Consider the following 23,282-nt stretch of genomic DNA (forward strand, 5'->3'; position numbering starts at 1 on the left):
AGTGGACTTTACGTGTTTTGTGAGATTGGATTAATGCAACAGAGCAGATGACGAGGGTCTGAAGGGAGGAACGGAGGAACACGGGTGAGTGTTAGTTTCCATCATTTCACCGTTTAGTCTGCCGGTCCTCTGACTTCACCAACCTGCACTAATTAGTCCCACTGCGACAGAACAACATGCTAAGTTTACATTTTACTCATTTCATGAGGTCGGGCGGATTTGGTTTGTCGTGATCATCACCAAAAACATAACGATGGACTCAGAAGTGTTAGAAAACACATCCTAGAATGATAAAACTGCAGCACAAAGTCATCTACTGCAGCTATAAGTGATGTCAGATTGAGGTTTTGTAAGGATGGGAGCATCAGGGAGTTCCACCTCTGAGAGTAGAGGGTTGTTTACCTGTGTGGGTGGTTTACCTGACCAACTGACTGCAGGAGGCTGACGTTTACCCGCCTCTGTATTTAAAAACTTCTCTGATACTCTGAAGATCTATAAACAACAAGCTTTTCCCATTTAGTTAATGGAGGTGGACTCAGGCAGCTGTTCCTATGGGAACTGAGGTGGAAAAGATAAAAATGCGTCAAGTTGAGTCAGTGGATAGTACCGGATGTCAAAATAAAATCAAGAAACCAACCTGCCATGTTTGCTCTGATGGAGCTGATTCACTAAAACATGATCAAATAGTTTCACTATTTCTACGAACTTTTTTCTTTATCTTTTGGCTATGTTCCTTTGTTTCGTCTCCGAAATGTATTCTGTGATATTTTGTGTACTTTTACATTTCATTTTGATATAACATGCTTTAAAAGCAGTTTACTAATTTGGGGATTTTAAAGCTTCTGAACTTCTCCTGTTATGTGCTGAATTATACATACTCCATTTAAAATAATGACTAATCAACAGTGGCGGAAAATAAAGTACATTTACTCAAGTAATGTTCGTAAATACAATTTTGAGGTTCTTGTACTTTACTTGAGTATATTTTCTGCTACTTTATTCTGTTCTCATACTCTATATCAGATGCAAGTATTTCACTCTTCACCCTCAAGAAAATATTTGATAACTGGTTACTTTGCAGATTTGAGATTAATTATATGAGATGTATTCAAATAAATAAGGTAATATATAATACAACTTTATTGATCCCTGAGGGCTTTTAACAAGTTTCCCAGTAAAAATGAATTTAAAATAATTATTAAAACTAGTTTCACGCTTACCAGCTGCACATTAATGCAGCCAATGCATAACTTTTACTTAAATTGAGATTTTTGAAAGCAGGATTTGCTCATTTTGCGTTTTATTTTGAAAGGCTTGGCCGGATGTGCTGGTTTATTCTATTTGCCTTGACTCTTTCTAAACCTGACGCTTCTCGTGTCTTTACAGACAGTCGAGCTGTGATCGTCCACCTCGTCGTGTTTGGAAGAAGCAGCAGCTCCTCTCTGACTCTGAACATCTGCGAACATTTTCACTCAAAGTAAGTTTGTACATTTGCATTTGATGACGAACAGGAAGTGATTCTGCAGACTTATGTCTCGTATAAATAATGAAATGTGACCACTGTTATGATCAGCTTGTTTAACGGGGAGACTTTGCTCATGCTGCAAGATGATTGTAACTATTTTTTTTTCATCACAAAGACATTTCCAGTGTCTGTTACAAACATGCAGCAAAGAAATATGATTTAATGTGCAAATAAGTGATTTCATTCCCCTGGCTGTTCACTTTCTCTGTTTGTTTTCGCTCCATATCCCCCTTTAGGGAAATTACCTAATATACTTTGCATTGCAAATGTTTTCGTTACGCAGTCTAGCTGTTGCAGGTGTAGTGTTGCCTCTAAGCACTCAAATCTATCTGTTGCAGCAGTTTCAGAGATTAATCTTAACATTTTTGGATATCTTAAACACTGAGTTTATTTGTTTTGAGAAAATTAGTAAATGCATGAAAATGTCTTTGAGCTTTCCAGTATATTCAGATAATTACACATGGCATGTTTCTGTGCCATCAGCTCTGTTTTTCATTATAATGATGCAGAGATTAATCCAAATGTCTGATATCACGACATGAAAAGCCACCAAAGTAGACCAAAATCTATTTTATCTTTTCCAGAAAACGCCCATCCCTCATTTGACCCAATTTGGATGCTTATTATGGATTTATTCCAGCTTTAATTGAGTGAACTAGACATAAAAGCACCAGGTGGTCACTCTTCTTCTCTGCATCCCTGCTGAGGAACCTTCCTGTGTCCCTTTAGAGGCTGCAGAGACCGTCCTTGCCTCCTGGGACCCTCCTGGAAAAGTGTCTTCACCTTCGGATGTCTGCCGCTCCAGCCTGAGGATGGAGAAGTACGAGAAGATTGGAAAGATCGGAGAGGGCTCCTACGGCGTCGTCTTCAAGTGCAGAAACAAAGACAACGGGCAGATCGTCGCCATCAAGAAGTTTGTGGAGTCGGAGGACGATCCGATTATCAAAAAGATTGCACTGAGGGAGATCAGGATGCTCAAGGTGACGGCACATTAATATCCATAACTTCCTCTTGTTGTACCTTCACAGGTTTACCGGTCAATGGAAGCACATTTCTGCCTGGAAAGGTTTAATAAAGATAAAATGTTCAATGTATGTTACAATTATGACATAAAAGAAGTCAAAGATTTTGACTTAGTAAGTTAAATTTGGAGATAAACTAAAAATATTGACATACTAAGTAAAGCATAATGAAATGGTGAGAAAAACTATGATATAATAATTCTGAATTATGGGATTGAAAGTAAAAGCGATGAAATATAAATAGTAAAAGTCTAATCGAAAAGTCGCGACTAGCTTTTCCTTAATTCGTTTTCCTTTTTCTTGCTTCCAGCCCAGTTTCTTATCATCCTTTAGATTAATGCAAACTAGTCCAAATATAAACTGTAACACAAATATTTTATGAATCTAAATCACATCATGTCTGTATTTATTAAGGAAGCTGACCTTTAACCTTTCAAGCTTTTATTCTTTGTTGCTGTCAGAGTTCGGTCTGTTATCATTTTTATTGCCTTCTACGGTATATTCTACTCTGGACATTCAATACAATGACGAACAGCCAAACAAAAACCTGCAATACTTTATTTTGACATTTTATATATTTGACCTTTTTAAAGATGCAAATCCTGTTTTTAGTGTCGTCCCTCTCTGCCAGCGGCCAGCAGGAGGGACGGCACGCAGTTCATTCTGCAGACAGAGGGGAAGCATTTTTGTAGCTGCTGCACAGAGAGAAGAGCAGCGCTCAAAAGAGGTTTACAGGGTTGTAATCAAACGAAGCAAAAGCCCTGCAGGGTCCGGACCGGCTGAAGTACCTAAATTAGGAAGTGAAATGTCTGTAAAATTTAACAGGAAATGAGAAAAAAGACTGAAACACCAGGTTAATTGTTCGGGTTTGTCAAAGTGTGTTTTTAGCTGTTTGGCTATAAAATGCTGGTTTAGACTTTGGATGCAAGATAAATATTCATGTTAGTGAATTAATCTTAAATAATTAAGTGATTAGAGTCTTAATCAACTTAGAAATAAACAACAGAAACATCAGCGACAGTCAGTTCTTAGTCTCCTTTTCATTTTGATTAAAGTAAAGGCTAAAGCCTGTTTGTTTTATGTTGCCTAATGATTATCAAAGATGCACTTGTACAATTGTTGGTGGTTTAATTAGTCATGCGCTGGGTGGGAGTGTTAGTGGCCCGCTGGACACCAGGAGCTCTTAAATAGGACAGGATGGGGACAGGTTGTCAGGGGCAGCAGCATGTTTATTACCATCTGTTAAGAGTTTAGTGTTTGATAAGAGCAAACCACAGATGGGGCAGCTCTCCAACCAGCAGGCTTCGCTGCTTTAATAGTTTGTGTGGATGTGATTGTAATTCTCTGAAATGCTTCTTCTTCTATGTTTTGTTTCTCTGCAGCAACTGAAACACGCCAACCTGGTGAATCTGATCGAGGTGTTTCGGCGTAAACGTAAGCTTCACCTCGTGTTCGAGTACTGCGACCACACGGTGCTCAACGAGCTGGACCGACATCCCCAAGGGTGGGTGTGGCTTCTGTTACTAGTACCACGTTGTAAAAATCATGCATTCAAATGTTGGCCCATTTCAGAATAATAACACTGGATTATAATAATCGATGCATTAATGTTCACTTTAATGATAAAAGTAGAAATTGTCTCAAATAGTGTGAAACACCGTCACAATTACCCAGAACCCAAAGAAACCCCTTCACAATGTTTGATTCGTCCAAACCTCAAAATGATTAAAAGTAAATTTAAAATAATGAAAAGGAAAATCAGCAAACCTTCACATTTGGGAAGCTGGAACTATGAAATGTTTTTGCATGAAAAATAACTTAACTGATCAAAATTGTTAAAGTACTAAATAAGTAATTTCTTTCCAGTAGATTAATCGATTAATCATTTTAGCTGTATTTGTTTTGTGCACAAATATCTTAGATTGAAAAGTAATTAATGCTGTGAAATAAATAGATTGGAGTAAAAAGTACAATATGAAGAAGAACATGCATGAGAAGACAATAAATATACTTCGTTACATTCCACTCCAGAAATAACTTAATATTGATATTTGGAAAAAGAAATTCAGTAGCTCCCATGTCTGACTCCCATGTCTATACATTCATTTAAAATGCATCACAATCCCTGTCTAATGCATTATAATGGGATTATTCTAGGTGGTCATTGGGTGCACATGTGAAGTAATGACATTTCTGAGGTACAGACATATTTAATACATTACAAGCTGGTTATAAGTCTATAAGTGGTCATTATTTGCTTTAAGTAAAGTGAAAGAACATTATTAAATCACGCAACAACAACACAAAACGATGTAAAAGTGAGTGACCAGCAATTATAAAGTATCATGATACTTGATAAGTCATTTAATGACTATTATAAATAATGTTTGTAATGCATTATAGACACGGACGTCATAGAAGTGTTAACAAATATTCCTACTAATATAGAATTAATGATTTCAACCGCTCGGCAGTAAAAGCTTTAGAAACGTGTATTAGTAATGCAATAAAAACAACATCTTCTGCTATTTAAGGACTTTTTCTTCTGTGAAATGAGCACACAGCTCAGTTTACTGTACAGACATAAACTCTGAGATAAGGGGAGCATAAATCTGAGTACGGTGGCTTTTGATTAAACAAAGCGCTGTGTACTTTCTATTATCTCTACTTTACATCTATACCACACCGTACACTGTGCTTTGTCCGGCTCTGACGGGCACAACGCTCGTCTCTCGGGAAGCTGACCTGCTCGCTGTGGAATGTTTACAGTGATGCTCTCCCAGAATGCATTGCCGGCAGGGACTCTTTAGGCTCGGCCACATTTTATACGGAGTGTTTTCGCTGTCTGGTTTCCACCTTCTGGTCCTGGCCTGTAGCCTCCTGGACACAGAGGGTTCAAAAGAAGAGACAACAAAGTGGGGAGAAGGGGCGGAGGTTGTCATTAATTGCCCGTCACAAGGCTCGATTTAGCCATTTCCCCGGCAACACGGATGGATGACGGTCCCTGAGCCAACAAAGCCTCAGTGTTGAGCAGTGGAAACAGGACCGCTCACTGTCCTCCACAGAGCCGTCTGAGGGAGAACAGATGTCTGAAAAATTAGACATGACAGCAAAAGTCGTCTGAGAAGTTATCTTTCCATCCATGCTTCTGTTATTAGATGGATTCATTTGTCAAGGTTCCTCGAAACCCAAACAAACATCATTTTTAGATCTAAGGACAGTAACGTTGTTGGGGTTAAGTGACGATTGAGAGATTATTTTGGTCTATACATTGTTTGTTTTTTTAAGGATAATCCGACTCATTCTGCCTTTAAATCTTAGTTTGATAAAAAACAAAAATCTTAGCACAAGATTCTCTAACTGGACATTTTTTGGAGCTTTCAGCCACCTTTCATGGCCTTCATCAATAGAGAGCGTCTGCTCGGTTGTCAGTTGAGGAGAATAATCCGTTGGAAAGGTTCCAGGCGGTGGATCTTTTTGTCAAGCTACTATTTCCAAAGTCAATACTGAGTTTGAAACCTGTATTTTCTATTGATCAGCTAAGTGGTTAATTAAATGTCGACTTCCTTCTTGTCTTCCAGAGTCCCGGAGCACCTTGTAAAAAGTATAACCTGGCAGACACTTCAAGCTGTCAACTTCTTTCACAAACAAAATGTAAGTAACTTGACTCGTTCCCGTCTATTTCTACTCGTACCCGTCTCTTCATGAAGCTTCGTGTGTGTTTCAGTTGTCAAAGCTTGCCTTCAGCTTGTTTTTGTAATTCCTCTGGTGTCCTGCCACCGAGCCCTCTGCTTTATGGCTCTTTTTATCACAAGAATTCCTTCCCCTTGGCTGAGCAGCAGTTAATGTATCACCTAGACACAACAAATGCTACAAAGGGCCCCCCGTTTAACAGCACTGTCCCTCTCTCCTTTTACTGTTCCTGACACGGCCCCCTGTTGTTCTCCGCATCTCACAACCACAAGTGTCTCAGCGCTCAGTTTATTTAATTTGACCATTTCTGTGCCTGCAGTGCATTCACAGAGACGTCAAGCCGGAAAATATTCTCATCACCAAACACCAAGTCATCAAACTCTGTGACTTTGGCTTTGCAAGGATTCTCAGTAAGTTTCCAGACTCGCTAAGCTTTTGCAAACAGCGCCACCTGGTGGACACTTACGTGTCGCATTCAGTGGTGCTGGCTGTGTGGTATTTAAAGCCTCAATCATTAAACGCTGTGTTTCAGGTGCAAAGGTTTTACTCTACTAGAGTTAATAAGACTCTTAATAAGAAATAGTTTCTTGTTTGGTTAGAAATGCCTGTCTGGACACATGTTGTTCACTGTATGCAGATGGAGTCTCAGAGTGATATATTGGTTTATTAAATACATTTTCTAATCGAAAAAAGTTATTAGATTCATATTTGTGTATCATGACGAGCTTCATACTTCAAAAGAGAATAGAAAAGTGGATCAAACTCAGTCTCGTTACAATTTAACAACTCTCTCTGATGAAAGAAATAAGAATAACTTGGAGCAGTTGTTTCTCCCCAAGATAAATATGAGGGGTCACAAGATGATTCAAAACATAGAAAGAAAAAACAAGATATTTAAACGAAAATGTGGTTTTTTGTTTTAGTTTTTTTACTGTCCTTTCTTTTTCTAAGAATATAGTTTAACTTCTCCAAGCCAGAGAGAAATATTCAAACGTAACAATGTGCAAAGGTAAAATTGCTCGTAGGTTTAACTGCTTAGTCGTATGTACCCTGATACAAGGAGTCCTGAGTACATGATGGTTTTCCTTTAAGAGACACTTAAAGTACAAGTAAAGTATACTACTGAACAAATACTACCCCGTATATTAGACTAATCTTTGTATCTTCAACGCAAAAGTAAACAGAGTACTTATGTCAAAGGTAAATAGTTTGTCAGGTCAATACACACACACACCTAATGTCATGTGTGTCTGTGTTTCCTGCCTCCAGCCGGCCCATGTGACTACTACACGGACTACGTGGCGACTCGTTGGTACCGGGCTCCTGAGCTGCTGGTGGGAGACACTCAGTACGGCCCTCCGGTGGACGTTTGGGCGATCGGCTGCGTGTTCGCCGAGCTGCTGTCGGGGATGCCACTGTGGCCCGGGAAGTCTGACATGGATCAGCTGTACCTGATCAGAAAGACTCTCGGTAAACCAGTCGGTCCGCTTACTGTATATACACAATGCACTTTTATGCAATCGATCAATCACAAAACATAAAGCATGCAATTTTATCACTGAGCAAATGTTAACAGATACATTAGATATGTCAATTTTAAAGTAATTGACAGAGTATCGGGACATAAATTGTCACGTATGTGAGAATAAAACATGACAAAGAAAGAAAAACATCTTTCCACTGTCATGACATTCTTGTGAAGTTTATGGTGGAGGTTGGAAATGTTTCCCAGGACAGGATGAAATTGTAAAATATAGAACAAACTCTTTGTCAAATGATAATACCGAGCTGGAATACATCCACGGGAGTAATTTGAGACAGTGTGTTCATCTTTGTCGTCCTCTGCAGGAGATCTGATCCCTCGACACCAGCAGGTCTTCAGCAACAACCAGTTCTTCTGTGGAGTTTCCATCCCAGAGCCACAAGAGAAGGTGAGACACACAGATGTGCCCCATCTGCCGACATACATTGATCGACATTAGCTGTATTCTGATGGTTCTTTATGTAAATTTGGTTTTTAGGGCGTTTCCTCCAATGTTAGCTCAGCACACAAATGTTAAATAATAAGTCAGTTGAGGGATTACAACATAAACATAAAAGCAGCAAAATCACAAAACAAATACTGTATCTTTGTATTTTTTTTCTTTCTGTAGGAACCTCTGGAGCAGAAATATCCAAATCTCTCACATCAAGCTCTGAGTCTCATGAAGGTAACGATGTCACGACTGCAGTATTATAATCTATTTCCTGTTTTTTGCCTAAATCTTTACACAAATTACAAGCTTCGTAGATTAAAGTTTGGATTTTAATCCACTGAAATGTGCATTTTTTTAATTTTATTTTTTTTTACTGATTTCTTTCATCATTCTAAAAATATGTATGTCAGAAAAAGTATGATTTTAGGACAACAAATCAGAAACTGTGCAAAGTTGTTCCAAAATAACCAAAGTAAATACTCCATTATGCTTAGTTACTTGCATAATTCTAACTATAACCAGACTTGTATTTCACAAAACCTTCATGACAGCCGCTGGTCATTGAGAAAACGAGATCTCACTGCGTCCCCTGTCTCCTGTTGATGGTTTAGGGCTGTCTGAGGATGGACCCGTCCGAGCGGCTGACCTGTGAGCAGCTCCTCCAGCAGCCGTACTTCGACAGCCTGCGAGAGAAGAGCTCCAGCACCTCTCGAGAGCAAGACCGCTCCAGCAACAGGAGGACACGTTTACCTCGCAAACACCTTCCTCCCGGGGTCAGTGGCCCTTCGGCACCGAGAGTAATGATTGGACTTAAAACACCAATGAGCTGCCGTATTCAGGGCTGATGTCGGTGTTTTTAAAATACTGCAGTCTAAAGCAAAATATTGTTTTCTCTGAAAGAAAATTCTGGGATAAGCAATGGATGCATGTGTACATATCAGGTATCGGAAGCTTCAATATTGCACCCACAATTCTCAAAAGTCAAAATTATGGAATTTGGCAGATTATCTTGAAACCTTGTAATAATAGTCATATTTACCATTGAATTATAATACATTTAAGAGTCTCTGAGAACATTGGTGAAAACATAATCTCATAGAAAAGGACTGAGGCAGGTGGGAAAGCAGTAATACTTATCGATTGTGTATTTCCTCCATGCAGTATTTGCCACAGCTGACCAGCAGCAGCATCTTCCCAGTTTTGGACAATAAGAAGTACTACAACAACCTCCGCAAATTCAACTATCACCTCCCCAACATCTAAACTGGAGCTGGATCGAACCCTCCCAACACCGGCAACAAGCAGCGTTCCCTGAGAACTGCACATTCTCGTAGCACCTTGGTTTTTTAAAGGAGAGGATTCAACCACTTTTTAAAAAGTTTTTGTTTATCCCGTGGGTGGTGTCGGGTGTCTCTTGATACTGATGTCAGTCTATGCACTATGTCCCAACACATGTTGGTTTATGTATGTTGCCTGCGTTTCAAGCTGATTTTTATAAAGACAAGGAGTGATGTGCTGCTCTGCTCGTAGTCGCCGAGTAGACTGACGGTAAAACTACGACGTACTGCCTGGTTTGCCAAATGTATTTTTTATATAACGATGAACTATTTAAAGAGTGTGACATGTTTTTGGTAGTGAGTTTTATGTCTCGAGTAAGTTACAATGTAGGACACGAACATTGACTCGTGAGCATTTCTGAAACTATTTATTGACGTCAGGAGTGAATATTCCTTTAACCACATTTACTAGCATAACTCGGTAACAATACACACATTGTACTCTTATCTCTGGAACTTTGGTGCTAAGGGTGTTCACAGCCATCTGTCTGTCCTCAGATATTGTATAAATGCCAAATTAATCTAAAGAGAAATGTTTTAAAAGGCTCAAAGTCCTTTGCATTTTCACAAATAGTTTCTCTTTGAACCCACATACAAAGTAACTTTAATACCTTGAATGTTGAAAATATAATAAACTGAAGAATAGTTCAAGTTATCGAGAAAAACTGCTGTCAACAATATAAAGTGCTTTAACTTTCCTATTTGCCGGACTCTTTCTTCAGTAAAGCTTGATTATCTCAAGCTGAACGACTTAATGAAATAACACATGCTGGACAATACAAGCCCTCCAGACCCTTGGCCTTTTGAAAAAGGCGTCCATATTTTACGATTATGACTAACTGGGGGGGTTGTTTCTCAATCAGTCCAGGTCAAGTGATAGGTCCAGACGTGGGAGTGCCGTCTGTAGTCTGTCAACTGTCGTCTGTCTGTCTCTGATCCCCGGAAGATCGCTGAGAAACAGACGCTCCAGATTCCTGTGTGGAATTAAAGTATTCGTTACTAAACCAACAAAATAGATTCCATTGAAAAACATTTTGCTACAGAGAAACGGAACATGTTTAATTGGCCTCTTTTTAGATGGTGAAGACTCACCGGAGTTTGTGCAGGGCGACGAGGCCCTTGTCGGTCACATTGCCACACGACACCACCTCCATCATGTGCAAACTCTCCTGCAGATTCTCTACCGAGCTCAGCCTCTCCAGGCAGGTGTCCTCGATGTAGATGCACTTGTTGAACTTTATTTCCTCCACGTGTTTCAAACCATCTAGAGAAAAAAAAAAAAAAACGCAAGATCAGCACACTCTTTACTGATTACATTAACAGAGGCAGAGAGAGAAGAGACTTCACTAAAATAACTCTGCGTGGACTCTGGCACCAAAGTGAGTGTCGTCAGCGACGGTGTAGAACAATCCCTTGCGTCACTTTTGGATAATCAGTCTCTGAGAGATGCACTGTCCTTTCGCCTTTCCTTTCTTGTTATCAAAGAGGGGAATCACTTTCAGGTCAAGCTCATGTTAACATAGTTAATGCAACATTTACACTTTCTGAGCCCGGCTTTAACCTTTGATTTGAGCAGGCTCTTTAGTCTGGTAATCCAACACTGATTGGCCCGGGTATCGAAATTTAATACTGTTTTGGTTCTGACCAAAGAAAGAATCGAAAGCTGGCCTCAAATGTTTGGTCACATGGTTGTTTGCTTATTCTTTGGTCAAATCATGATTTTGTAGATAAATATTCTGATACTATATCTTAAAATAAGGTATCAGAAAACAGTATGTTGTGTCATATCGGAACTCAGGTAAAGCCACTGTTAGGCACGAGTATAAAAAAATTATTCTTAATTTTAAACCATAAAAAAATGACAGAATCTGACAGCCAGCTCTATTTTTTTAAAGAGTAACAGAGTGTTAGCATAGATGCTAAAGTTAGCATGTTATACTGAATTGGTAAATGTAAACAAGTTACTGCAACCTGCCTGCATGCTAGCTGATAGCATGCTAATTCACAAAATATGACATGCTAACAGTCAGTCCCCTCTAATCTCTTACGTATATTTTGTCAAACAGGCTCTTAAATACTTATTAGGTTAAAATCTTTTAGTTTGTTAATGGTTTCATGTTAAGATGCTGACTAGGCTAAATGCACAGACCAGCCCGGGTAAAGTATCTGACTCAGGAAGTGGATCTCTAGCCAAACTGCTTAAAGTTGATCTAAATCTGACAATGTAACTTTAAGATGAGCCTGAAAAGTTGAATCTGTGTGACATCAACAGTAAAGATGATAAACCCTTCGTATTTAGTTAAGAATATGGCCCTTTTTTGTCCTATTAGTGGCGAGGATCTAAGAATAGCAAAGTTTTCTCTTCATTTTTCATCTTTCCATTAATTTCTCTTGTTAAATCTATGACTATGTGGAGGGAAATGGAAACAATATTCTGCACACTGTAACACTGACCCAGGTGGTCAAACCCTCTGTACATGATGCAGGATTCAGTGGCGTCTATCGCCTGGATCTTGTATCTGCCCAGAGGCCCAGTTGGCAGTCCGTTGTAGTCGTGTTGCCAGCGATCGAAACCTTGAAACCTCACTTTGGCGCCACATCTCAGCAGCCACTCCGCTGCGGCTCGGTCCGGACCAACAGCTTTGATCCTTTCGTAGTCCACCCTGAATGTGAAGAACACCACTAACACTCAAAGTACGAAAGAAGTTCATGACACGTAAAGTGATGGGTCACACAAGAGAGGACTAGAGGGTTGCACTGTTAAAAAATAAGCAAATCGCCCACTATTTGTTTATTTATCAAGTAAAATACCATCATGGCTGGTTGTAACTTCGTCAATGTGAGGATTTGCTTGTTTTTTGACCAGAATACTTAAAAGTATAAAAATACATAGAAATGGCATTAGTTTATAATAATGTTGCATTATAACCTGAATGTCATTTGCTGGTTGTAAAGGCAACACACAGTGGTATGGTTGTACATTTATTCCTGACCATTTTGCAGAGTCAAATGATTAATGTATCGACTACTGTATCACACCCGTATAATTAATGGCTATTTAGCAAAACAAAATGCCTGTAAAGCATCTATCAATATTGAGATAATCTTGATTTTCAAAGTATTTTGTAATTTGAATACATACAAAATACAGTCTAAATGAAATATTCTCATAATTACTAAAAACAAATAAAACGTCTGCACCCTTATTGATATAAATGGGTTGTACAACAGATCAAAATTCATTAAAACACAGTTTTAATGAATTAAAAAGCCTCCAAATGATCAGTGAGTTCAACAAACTGAACATTACAACCTTCATGAAGGCAGATGTATTACAGGACCGTTTAGACTTTAGCTACGTGTGCATAACATACTGGCAACTGACTGCAAAGCGTATATTACATATAAACATATGTATAAAGAAATGTGACCCGGTTTATATATGTGTGTGTTTGTGTTAGATGAGGTGTGTGTGTGGAGTGCTTTGTCAATGTATAGACTGTTATGAACATGTCTGTCCATGCATTGCTGTGCAGCCATTAGCAGCACACGTAGCTAACTTATACCATTATCCATTAACAATGTTGTCTCACTTGTTGAAGACCGCATTGAGCCAGCCCCAGAAGTGTCTGCGGCTCCACTCCCTCTGACCCACAGCAGACCGCACTGCCCTCGATAGAAGCCTCATATCTGAAAAATACATGACACCATCATACTACTGTTATATTACTTTAAACTGCTATTTGAGTCGGTCAAAAAAACAACTGCGACGCAGCGGAATCAGATAAAATAATCTCACCTGCCCTCCAACGAGCTGGTCTGTTTACATGTGAGACGCGTCCATCGCTGTAGCCTTTAACCTGGTGACGTAAGGGAAGACGCGCCCTCTCATTGGCTGGACCGGAGCGTCACAGGGGGGCGCGGTCACGTCTCGGTTAATTTTATATGTTATACGATGGAGCAGCAGGATGGTAGGTTAGCAGCAGCAACAGGGAGGAGGAAACACACGAAACACAGCTCAAGGAAGTATTTCTGACATTTGCACGATGAAGCAGCGAGTGTGAGGTTTCTTTTAAACGCGGCGACAATGATCCGGACACTCGGCGGGGCGACTTTGAAGGCTGCACAGCCGATAAAGGACATTATTACCACGAGACGGCTGCACAGGTAAGTCTCACATTACAGAGAAAATGAAAGCATGCTACTGCTCACACTGTGTGTGGTGTTTCAGACACACGAGAGGAGTTAAAGTGAATAGACCTACATGTTAACTGGGGTTAATTTCACTCACTAGCAGGCCGATAAGTTAAGCAAAAGGGGCTTGGGTAACTAACTTTGAGTTGATCCCAGTCATTGCCAAGGACGTTCTGCACGGAGAACCAGATTACATAGCGTTCTCTGCAGAACCTCTGACATCCACACCACCCGCCACCACATTGTTTATGCACACATAACATGTTTTGTCTGCAGTTTTGTCTGCACCCCCCCCCCCCCTCCCCCCCCCCCCCTCCACCATTGCAGCTCCATCCACATTTGCATACCTTTTTTAAACTTGTCAAACTTGTCAAAGCACCTGTAGTCTGACCTTTATCTTCAGAATTCCAGCTGTCAGTCACTAGTTTTGTGTGAGCTGTTCTTTTAGACAGGCCTGTGTTTCCTATTAGACACTGACTCTGCTACAGGAGGAGTGGCCCCCCTCTTATGTAACCCCTCTCCAGTGTGCTTCAAGTAAACTGTGAATTTGAGATGTTTCGTAACAATTGGCTGACTTGTCCTCGAGGTTAAATGAGTCCAGCAAGATATCACAGATTACATTCACAGACACGGATAAGACGCTGCCAAATATGTTTTCTTCTTCACTTTTATCGGTTCCTCTCCCTTGTGAAGCGTTAAAACGTTTTTGCCTGGCTCCAGTTTACAGAAATGAAAACAAGATGTTCCCTTCTCCCAGTGTGGACATTCATAATGTTCTAGCAAACTTGAACATTGTGTTCTTCCGACTCTTTTTTGCAAATGCTTCCTTATTTGACATCTTGTGGTGAACTGTGGACATGTTTGATATCCACAAACTGCTGTTTACACTCTAAACTCACCCACGAGACAGACGTTTGTGGTATTTAGGTTTGTGAAGAGATTTGCTTGATGTGACAGAGGTGGATATTGACTTTATAGATGCAAATAGTCTGTGAACTGCAACACTATGGTGATCAGTCTCAAAGGTCCATCGGCTCCTAATACAGTCATGCGCACTTGGACTTTGAACCAGTGACCTAAATATTCTGTAGTGGTTTCTACATTTTGCAACCTCTAAAGCTGGCTTCTTTATCAGTAACCATTTCAAATTGGAACTGTGAGTGACCTCCGCTGTCGTCTGTATTTCAGCACCTATGATGTGGCCGTGGTGGGGGCCGGCATCGTCGGCCTCGCAACAGTCAGAGAGCTAATTCTGCGACACCCGTCCCTCAGCTTCGTCCTGCTGGAGAAAGAAAAAGAGCTCGGTGGGTGGAGAGTCTTGAAAGTTGTTGTTGTGAAGGAAGACATCAACTTTGTAAAGAGCAAAAATGTTTTGCAGTGATTTTAAACCAGTGAAGTCAGTGAGTATTTGGAAAGTGACACAGTTTGTGTTGCATTGATCTGAAACCGAAGAATGAATGTGAGAAAAATGTGAGTTGTAAACTGAGAACTTTAGTCCAAAATAATGTTAGTTTCTCTTGAAACAGGAACAAAGCACGTCTATTCTAAGCTTCCTTGAATATATTGAATATCGAGGTTGATGAAACACAGTGGATAAGCCTGATGATATTTCTGTCCTTCTTCTTCTTCTTCTTCTTCTTGTTCCTATTCCTCTTATTTTTTCGGTCACTTTCTGTCTCCCAGCTGTGCACCAGAGTGGGCACAACAGTGGAGTCATTCACAGCGGGATCTACTACACGCCGGGGTCGCTGAAGGCCCGTCTGTGTGTGCGAGGAGCCACTTTAGCCTACGAGTACTGCGACAAGAAAGGACTCCCTTACAAGAAATGTGGAAAGGTCCCTCTTAGCATTTTAACCAGATGAAACTCCGACCACATAACATTACAATACGCATGTAATACACACCCTGTTGGTAGGAGCTGCTGTTTGTTGTGTCTATCTCGGTATTGATCTGTGTGTTTCTGCAGCTTATCGTGGCTTTGGAGCAGGAGGAGATACCAAGACTGCAAGCTCTATATGAGCGCGGCATGAAGAACAACGTGCGTGACCTCACTATTGTCGACGCCAAGGGAATCCGAGAGCGGGAGCCGTTCTGCAGGGTAAGAGTCTCAGAGACGCTGTCGTGGTTCCTACGAAATAAAAGATGGCTGCGACGGTCTATAGTCTGTCTATACGTCGTGCTTGCAGGGCATAATGGCCTTGGACTCGCCCTACACCGGCATTGTGGACTGGAGGATGGTGGCTCTCCGGTACGGGCAAGACTTTGAGGAGGCAGGCGGCACGGTGGTTACTGAATCTGAGGTCAATGACATTTCCATGGTCACGGAGAGCCCAGCTGGGAGTACTGAAGGTAATAAATGTGGCAACACAGTCACGATTAAACAAGAGCTGTGGAGTTATTTAAAGTTCAACTCAATATGCATCTTTTTTGTTGTTGTTTATTTGCAGGAATGAAATATCCAATTGCAATCCGAGACAAAAAGGTAAGACGCGAGCAGATAGAAGCGTCACAACGTTTTAGATTGTGTTCTATTGATTCCATCGTTTGCATGGTGTTGTTTCTGCAGGGTAACGAGGTGCGGTGCCGTTACGTCCTGACCTGTGGCGGCCTGTACTCTGACCGCCTGTCTCAGATATCAGGATGCAGTCGGGAGCCTCGGATCGTCCCCTTCAGAGGAGATTATTTGGTGTTGAAGCCAGAGAAACACTATCTGGTCAAAGGGAATATCTATCCTGTAAGTCTGTTGAAGAACCACATGCCCAACTCTTTATGTAATCCACAGGAGTCCTGTGATCTGCAGATGTTTCTCAACACATTCCAGTACTGTGTAATATCTCTGCTCCCTCACAGCTGTGCTATGTGACTTCAAACTGTAGCGGCCCCAAGTGGCAGAAAGTAATGGTTCTTTGAGTTCTTCTTGAGAAGTTTGTCGGAATTCACAACCGAGGAATCATGTAACTTGAGATCCGAAAGCAGCAGCCTTTCTATTTGTTTTGTTTTTTCCATTATTTGTATGTTGAGTCCAGCTTTGTCTGGAATTAGCATCCATTCTCTGCCAGTTATAACGTTGGGATTCCCCCTAATGTGTGTTAAAGATGTGTAAGGTCATCCCAAACCTGAGGCTGCAGATAAAATCCCTTCAAGGTTCAAGAACTCAACAAATCCAGACCTCAGGCGTCGCAGCAAGCTTCAGCAAATAGAACTTCACCTACAGAGATTTATAAAATATTAGATAATACTGCTCTTATAAGAGTAGAGTTACTAAAAACATTCAAGCTTTTACTTTAAGATCATCATCAGAAGCAGGGAGAGGTAACTAAGAACTGAAGTTGTTTACATGACGTTGAGAGCGTTGCGTGTTTATGTGTCCATGTAAAATTTGACAGACAGACTAATTGAAGCAACTGAGCAATCAGCTGGCACATCTGCTGTTTGTTAGATGTTAGTTTCCTATCACCTCGATCTGCTCCTGATGAGGGTTTTAATGTTCATTTTGTTTCTGTAAACTATTTACGTTTAGGTCCCCGACCCTCGTTTCCCCTTCCTTGGAGTTCACTTCACCCCGAGGATGGATGGAAGTGTTTGGCTCGGCCCCAACGCAGTCCTCGCCTTCAAAAGGGAGGGCTACAAGGTGTATGACTTCAATGTTCGAGACTTTGCAGATTCACTCTTATTCAGGTACCACAGAGAACTTTATCTGATCTTATTTCAGTCTTTTGTGTTGTGTCCTGGAGCTGTATTTTGAAAAGAGACACAGATTCTGAAATCATCTAATTGAAATGCTGCATAGTGGGTGATAACTGAGTGTTTAATCTTTGTATTTTTATCCTGCAGGGGCCTTCAGAGGCTGGTAATGAAGAACTTAAGTTACGGGATTGGAGAAATGTATAGAGGGATTTTCATTGGTGCGCAGGTTAAAATCCTGCAGAAGTACATCCCTGAACTCTCGCTGAGCGACGTGCTCAGGTAGAGCAATAATGCAAGACCTAAAAAATATGTATCAGTTGTTTGTTACCAGGTGCACGTAATGTAAAATTAGTCAGTGATGGTTTACCAGCACAAGTAAGAGGATGAATGATATGATTACAATGCGTTTTTTCTGTAACCCTGGTTGTTTGCTCTGCAGGGGTCCTGCAGGAGTTCGAGCTCAGGCTCTCGACCGAGACGGAAACCTCGTGGACGACTTTGTGTTTGACGGCGGCGTCGGGGACGTGGGCAGCCGGGTGCTCCATGTGCGTAACGCTCCCTCGCCGGCGGCCACCTCCTCCCTCGCCATCGCCGAAATGGTTGCAGACGAGGTGGAGAGTCGCTTCGCGCTGTAGAGCAACACGGCGATCGCAGAAGGAAAAATGAGAAACTGTCCTGTATCAAGCTGCCACTGCCTCAGCGTCACTGTCATCATGGAGACATTATATTTCAGGTCAAGCCTTAAAAAGTAACATAACTTTGGCTTGATTACATTTTTAAGTTATATTTTACTTAGTGCTGTTTTTAAGTTGCATTCTTATTTTCATGCCACCACATTTTAAGTAATAAAATCACTTTTTTCTGCACTACGTTACTGTTTAAAGAAATGCATCGTAAAATATTTTTTATGCAAAAAAGAATCAGTTACAATTATATTTTCAACATACTGTTTGTAATGTGAAGATAACCCTTTTTACAGATTTTAAATGTGTTCCCAAAAATAGAATATTTTATCAATAACTAAAAAGATGAGTATCTTTGATAGTTCAGTCTGAGAAAGTTGAATCTCCGAGCACGTAATTTATGAAGGAATCTGTTATTTTTTTGGACTTCGGACAGTTTTGTCTGCCAAATAATTTAAACATTAAAAAACAATTTGAAATCAAATCGACAGCAAATACTTCAGTATTTCCCATTTACATTGATGTAAACTGAGAACACGTAGATGTTGTTTGTGCGTGTGGGTGCTGATTTCTGGGTGCTGCTCTTTATTTTATAGCTTCACATATTGCTCAAATGTGTCCAGATTATGAGCCTATAAAACAGCTGTTATTACATGGCTTATATTAACAAATGAATGTTAAAGTATTTTTGTTTATCATGAATACATATTTTTGAATAGCAAACGTACCAATGTTTGTGCTTTGTACCATTTGACTTTCAAATATTGCCAAAGAGGGGATTATTAGCACAGTTTCTTATTCCAATGTAAAAGGTGAAATAGTGAATAGAAAACTTTATTGAGATTTTTGTTGTCCCGAATACTTCAAGGTTGTACCTTTTTGGTACTGTTTGATTAAAGAAGTGCCATTAATTCCTGATTAGAAGCACTTATTCAATTTGCCCACAAGGAGGCGGAATCACAGCAACAAACATTCTGTAAGAGCCACAATGTAAACTCAAAACATGTATTAAATTCATGGTATTGCTAAAGCTAATTGTTTTTATTGAAATTATAGTGAAATGGTGGAAATAAAGTATATTTTTTGCATCTAAATTAATTTGTTTCAACTGTGTTTTTTGTAAACTGTGACGCCAGGAAAGCCTTGGTTGATTATATAATATATCTTTATTCTTAACACTATTAATCTTCTGTCTACACTGTGGGACTCTCACTATGTAATGAGACAGAAGTCCGGCCTTGATTTTTTTTTCTCCTGTCCAATAAAATGTGAAATTACGCAGCGTGCGTGCGTGCATGACAGCGGACGCGCGGCGCAGAGAGCAGCAGCAGCAGACAGACGGACAGACAGACAGGCAGACAGCGGAGTTGGTACGAACATCTTCGACTTCTCAAAACCAAAAACACCTCGACTGCTCTTCAGCTGCGCTGCTCCACAAGAAATGCCTCGGACTCATCGCTGTTTTTTTGGGGGGGATTCACGTTGGATTTAGCGCCTAAATCACTCCGGACAAAGATGCCTAAACGTGAAGTAAACAGCGTAGGAGAAAGTGTGCCTTGTTTGGAGCCGAACGGGTCGTGGTGCCACAACATAAAACTCGGAGCGCATCAAGGCCAGTAGCAGCCTGTAGCACTAGTTAGCTCGTCGGCTAACGCTAGCCTGCTAACGTTACAGGTGTTTAGGCAGCAAATAACCAAACGTAACTTGTAGCTGTAGTTAGCTGGCAACAAGCTGAGCTCACGTGTCGTGACTCAACACTGAACTCAATGTGCATATTAAAGGCTTTTAGCAAACGCCGAGTAGCAAGTATGACACTTGGCGACATTGTTGTTAGCCGTTAGCTTCTTAGTTAGCCGCTGTCCCGTGTTTACAGCCGCAGCAGGTCTAGCCTCACTAGCTCACCGAGCTAGCGAGTTAACTTTACAGCTACATGTGCTTATTTTACGGTGTAGCTAACTAGTTTAACCCGACTCGACTCCGGACCTGCAGTGTGGTTTAGTGACACTCTTCATATTTGCAAAGCGAGACAGTTTTGACTTTTTTTTTCTCCGCCGTGCCTTGCCTTGGACTGACCCACCCACAAGGACTCTCTCTCCGGGGCCGATGCTGACAGCTCAGTCCGGAGCACGGCAACGCCAGGAGCCGCTACAGCGATGCAGCCCCAGCAGATATACGACTTTTCAAGTGACGAGAACAGTCACAAATGGAGAGGCCTCTTCGTGCAAGCTTTGCGGAAGGTAACAGATACGATTACTACACTTACTGCTCCTCACAAAGTCACGAACACTGCCTTTCAAAATACGTATCCCTCCATACATTAACTTGTGTGGGACATGGAGGCAACGTTACTGTAATGGTTTCCTTACTAACACAAACTTTTGTCACAAGTTGCCAACTTGGTGTTGGTATACATTTTCATATTATTATAATAGTATGATGAGTACTTCTATCTACTAAATGTGGAAACTGCTGTTGACGTGTCGACAGTATGTTCATGTATTAATCCTCTCACCCAAGTTCCCCATATTGACTTTAAGCCACAGTGTTTTTGAAAGAAGTTGTTCAATTTTGACCAGTTTGCACAGTGTCTTGATCTGTTCATAGTGTTCCATAGTTTTGAGGGTAAACAGCCTTCACTAATAACTTGCAGGAGGCTGATGTTACCTCTAAGTTAAATACAGCTGAAGCTGCCCTCAAACCCTTGTAACTGGAAGTCTCTTTTTATTTGTTCCTCATTTCTTCTAACAGCAACGATGTCTCATCCTCGCAGAGTAGAGACCTAAGGCAGCTTTTTATGTCAAATGACCCTCCCTTTTTCCTTTTTCCAAAGAAATGTGACTTAATTCTCATAAACCTAATTGAAACTTCCAGCACAGGAAACATTTTAATTTTAATGTCCTTGGTCAGCAGGACTAAGTCGTATCGGTTCCTTTTTGGCTGTCTCTCTCTTTCTCTTTTCTTGCATCATCTTGGCTTCTCCCTGTCATGACCAGGTTTATTCTCTGTATTCTGACCCCCCCTCCAAGCCTGTTTTCTGCAAACTCATGAAAGTGAAAACAGAAAGTTATCACAGCTCTTTTTGTTTCATTGTCACGTTATTTGACTTGCTGTTCTATATGTTACATGCAGAGAGCCACACTGTTTAGATACTGGAAGACGCTAAAAGCTCAGCAAACTGCTTTCGCTTTGAAATCGGCCTGTGTGTGGAAACCCACAAGGTCCTGTTCAGATTCCTTCATATGTTTACGTTTCCTGATGTGTTTGGAGCTCAAAAGAGTACCCTAATGGGTTAAAAGAGGAACATGGACTGTTGTGACAGTGCTGTGTTGTTGTGCAAAGTAGAGACGGGACATCTTTTGCTCAGTTTGCATACTGTAATGCAATGGTACGTTAGGATGGCACAGTAAAAAGTGCTGCTCGGTGACCCGACGGAGGGTTGAGTTCAGCAAAACAGCAGCAAGCACTTAAGACCTGCAGCACGTAATCCAACCAGTTCACTGTTCATGTTTCTTCATCTATGATGCATCCCTTAATGCCCAAAACTTATCCTCTGACACACAAAAAAACACTAGAAAACGCACATTTATCACTGTTGATCAATGTCTCTTTAACATGGTTTTACCTGTCAGTTGTTGAACTTGAGACAAGACTCCATGTGTTACGCTTTTATAATACAGTACTATAGTAGGAACTTCTCAGCATGTTTGGCAAGAGATGCAGTTGAATATGCTGCAATATTTGAGTTCCCTGAAATAGATGTAGAAGTACTGCGAACCAAGTTTATTTTCAAAGCATGAAAGATGTCTGTACTCCAAAATAGATTTCTCAGTGTCTCTAACTTCTTGAACTGCGCTTTAATGAAGTTGTTTAACTGCCCTCTTTGTTTTAAGTGCAGCTAATCAAGCGCCCACTTTAGACTTCTGCTCCAAGATCAGTTATTGGCTCAAGCGACGTGCTCTTCCTTCCCCCTTTTTGTAGCCAATTATGACATAGACTTCTAATTCATTAATATTAAAAACACAAAGTGTCTACAGAGACCTGTCGTGGCTTTAGCCGTGTAGCAACAGCGCGTTTTATAAATAACACACACCCTCGGTTATCCATTACACGGTAGATATGGGCCGATGAATCAGGTGAAACTCAGCGAGCAGGTGGTGGGTTTCATTGTCTCAACTTGTTACACAACTGCCGGAGGGAAAGCCTGTCAGAGATTGACGCAAGAGAGGTTTGTTATGGTTTTGACGGACTGTGACTCGCTGTTTTTCACAGCTGTCCACTGGGGGTTGGGGGTGGTGGGGTTTCCTTGTCAGAAGGAGCCGTGGTGGATGACTCCCCGAGAATGATCTGGATTATTGTTTAGAGGAAAGATTAAAGAACCTGTTGATAGGTAGACACTCCTCAGAGGAGGGAAGTAACTTTGTGATCAACCAGGGAGGTAGTTTAAGAAGTGTCACCTTCAGCTCAGGGGTGGTCACTTGAAGAATCGCGTCATAAATGAGACGGACTTACCCAGCTACAATCTATGTTTAATGATATTTTACAGATCGCTGTGAAATCAGACTGTAGGAATAAAACAATTACTCGATTGGCAGAAAATGAATCGCCAACTATATCGATGATCTGTTGGTCGTTTATGTAATTTAACAAGCAGAAATGTCAGAGACAAATTCTCAAATTTGAGGCAGCAGCATTTCATCATAAATGGGGTGTTTTTGGATTTAGGACTGTAGGACAGAAAATGCAATTTGAAGACGTCACCGTTGCCTCTGAGTTTACAGTCTTAATGATTAGTTACAGGCCTGGATGATATTACTTAAGCACTGTTATTTCTTTACTTTTAAGAAAGGTAAGCTTAACTGCACATCTGTAATGATGAACTGCCTATTAAAGGTGGGAACATAGAAATAGAGTAGGAGTAGAACGGACATTTCCATTCAAATCGATGCAGCAGAATGGTCAGAGTGGCGGCCATGTTTATGTGCACCGTAGCCATTGTACCAGATGACCGCGGCCTCTTCTATTTTTATGGATGTGAAGCACCTGAGACTTGAAGTCGTAGTCGGCTAATACATCGACCGTGGACCACAACGTCCCAGTTTGGCTGTTTCCTGTCATAACTCTGTCAAATGAAGATGCTGCAGAGATACGTTTGCATTTATAACATC

The 23,282-nt window shown here is 40.8% G+C and overlaps 4 protein-coding genes across 4 annotated transcripts in view; 3 read left to right on the forward strand and 1 right to left on the reverse strand.

Moving 5' to 3' along the window:
* Positions 1-848: 848 nt before the first annotated feature.
* cdkl1 (cyclin dependent kinase like 1 (CDC2 related kinase)) lies at positions 849-10,251 on the forward strand. Its single transcript, XM_076108605.1, has 10 exons — positions 849-1,477; positions 2,255-2,505; positions 3,930-4,051; positions 6,129-6,201; positions 6,560-6,650; positions 7,510-7,710; positions 8,089-8,171; positions 8,394-8,450; positions 8,828-8,989; positions 9,378-10,251. Exons 2-10 carry the CDS (start codon positions 2,338-2,340, stop codon positions 9,477-9,479), a joined length of 1,059 nt encoding a protein of 352 aa, XP_075964720.1. The 5' UTR covers positions 849-1,477; positions 2,255-2,337; the 3' UTR covers positions 9,480-10,251.
* dmac2l (distal membrane arm assembly component 2 like) lies at positions 9,907-13,477 on the reverse strand. The gene is made up of 5 exons (XM_076108608.1): positions 13,353-13,477; positions 13,147-13,243; positions 12,008-12,216; positions 10,646-10,817; positions 9,907-10,527 (listed from the first exon to the last, which is right to left on the reverse strand). Exons 2-5 carry the CDS (start codon positions 13,239-13,241, stop codon positions 10,413-10,415), a joined length of 591 nt encoding a protein of 196 aa, XP_075964723.1. The 5' UTR covers positions 13,242-13,243; positions 13,353-13,477; the 3' UTR covers positions 9,907-10,412.
* Positions 13,478-13,508: 31 nt separating this feature from the next.
* On the forward strand, positions 13,509-19,211 carry l2hgdh (L-2-hydroxyglutarate dehydrogenase). The gene is made up of 10 exons (XM_076108602.1): positions 13,509-13,720; positions 14,936-15,051; positions 15,431-15,582; positions 15,714-15,845; positions 15,934-16,096; positions 16,195-16,229; positions 16,314-16,481; positions 17,268-17,425; positions 17,582-17,713; positions 17,874-19,211. The coding sequence occupies exons 1-10, from the start codon at positions 13,641-13,643 to the stop codon at positions 18,067-18,069; spliced, it is 1,332 nt and encodes a 443-aa protein (XP_075964717.1). The 5' UTR covers positions 13,509-13,640; the 3' UTR covers positions 18,070-19,211.
* A 209-nt stretch (positions 19,212-19,420) lies between these two features.
* The window catches only part of sos2 (son of sevenless homolog 2 (Drosophila)), a 30,297-nt gene continuing 26,435 nt past the window's right edge, over positions 19,421-23,282 (forward strand). Inside the window, exon 1 of the mRNA XM_076108598.1 lies at positions 19,421-20,354. Coding sequence (XP_075964713.1) covers positions 20,271-20,354 — 84 coding nt within the window. The 5' untranslated portion in view covers positions 19,421-20,270. The remainder of the gene's footprint in view (positions 20,355-23,282) is intronic.

Source organism: Anarhichas minor, unplaced genomic scaffold (genome assembly GCF_050575085.1).
Source record: "Anarhichas minor isolate MPS153535 unplaced genomic scaffold, ASM5057508v1 ptg000040l, whole genome shotgun sequence".
Classification (NCBI taxonomy): Eukaryota; Metazoa; Chordata; class Actinopteri; order Perciformes; family Anarhichadidae; genus Anarhichas; species Anarhichas minor.

Excerpts from the sequence above, each read along its gene's own strand:
- cdkl1 (XM_076108605.1), top strand. The coding sequence starts at position 2,338 with ATGGAGAAGTACGAGAAGATTGGAAAGATCGGAGAGGGCTCCTACGGC. Across the intron at positions 6,651-7,509 it reads TGGCTTTGCAAGGATTCTCA|CCGGCCCATGTGACTACTAC; the intron begins GTAAGTTTCCAG and ends TCCTGCCTCCAG. Across the intron at positions 8,172-8,393 it reads TCCCAGAGCCACAAGAGAAG|GAACCTCTGGAGCAGAAATA; the intron begins GTGAGACACACA and ends TTCTTTCTGTAG.
- dmac2l (XM_076108608.1), bottom strand. The coding sequence starts at position 13,241 with ATGAGGCTTCTATCGAGGGCAGTGCGGTCTGCTGTGGGTCAGAGGGAG. Across the intron at positions 10,818-12,007 it reads CAGAGGGTTTGACCACCTGG|ATGGTTTGAAACACGTGGAG; the intron begins GTCAGTGTTACA and ends TTTTTTCTCTAG. Across the intron at positions 10,528-10,645 it reads GTCGCCCTGCACAAACTCCG|GAATCTGGAGCGTCTGTTTC; the intron begins GTGAGTCTTCAC and ends AATTCCACACAG.
- l2hgdh (XM_076108602.1), top strand. The coding sequence starts at position 13,641 with ATGATCCGGACACTCGGCGGGGCGACTTTGAAGGCTGCACAGCCGATA. Across the intron at positions 15,052-15,430 it reads GGAGAAAGAAAAAGAGCTCG|CTGTGCACCAGAGTGGGCAC; the intron begins GTGGGTGGAGAG and ends TCTGTCTCCCAG. Across the intron at positions 15,846-15,933 it reads AGCGGGAGCCGTTCTGCAGG|GGCATAATGGCCTTGGACTC; the intron begins GTAAGAGTCTCA and ends TCGTGCTTGCAG.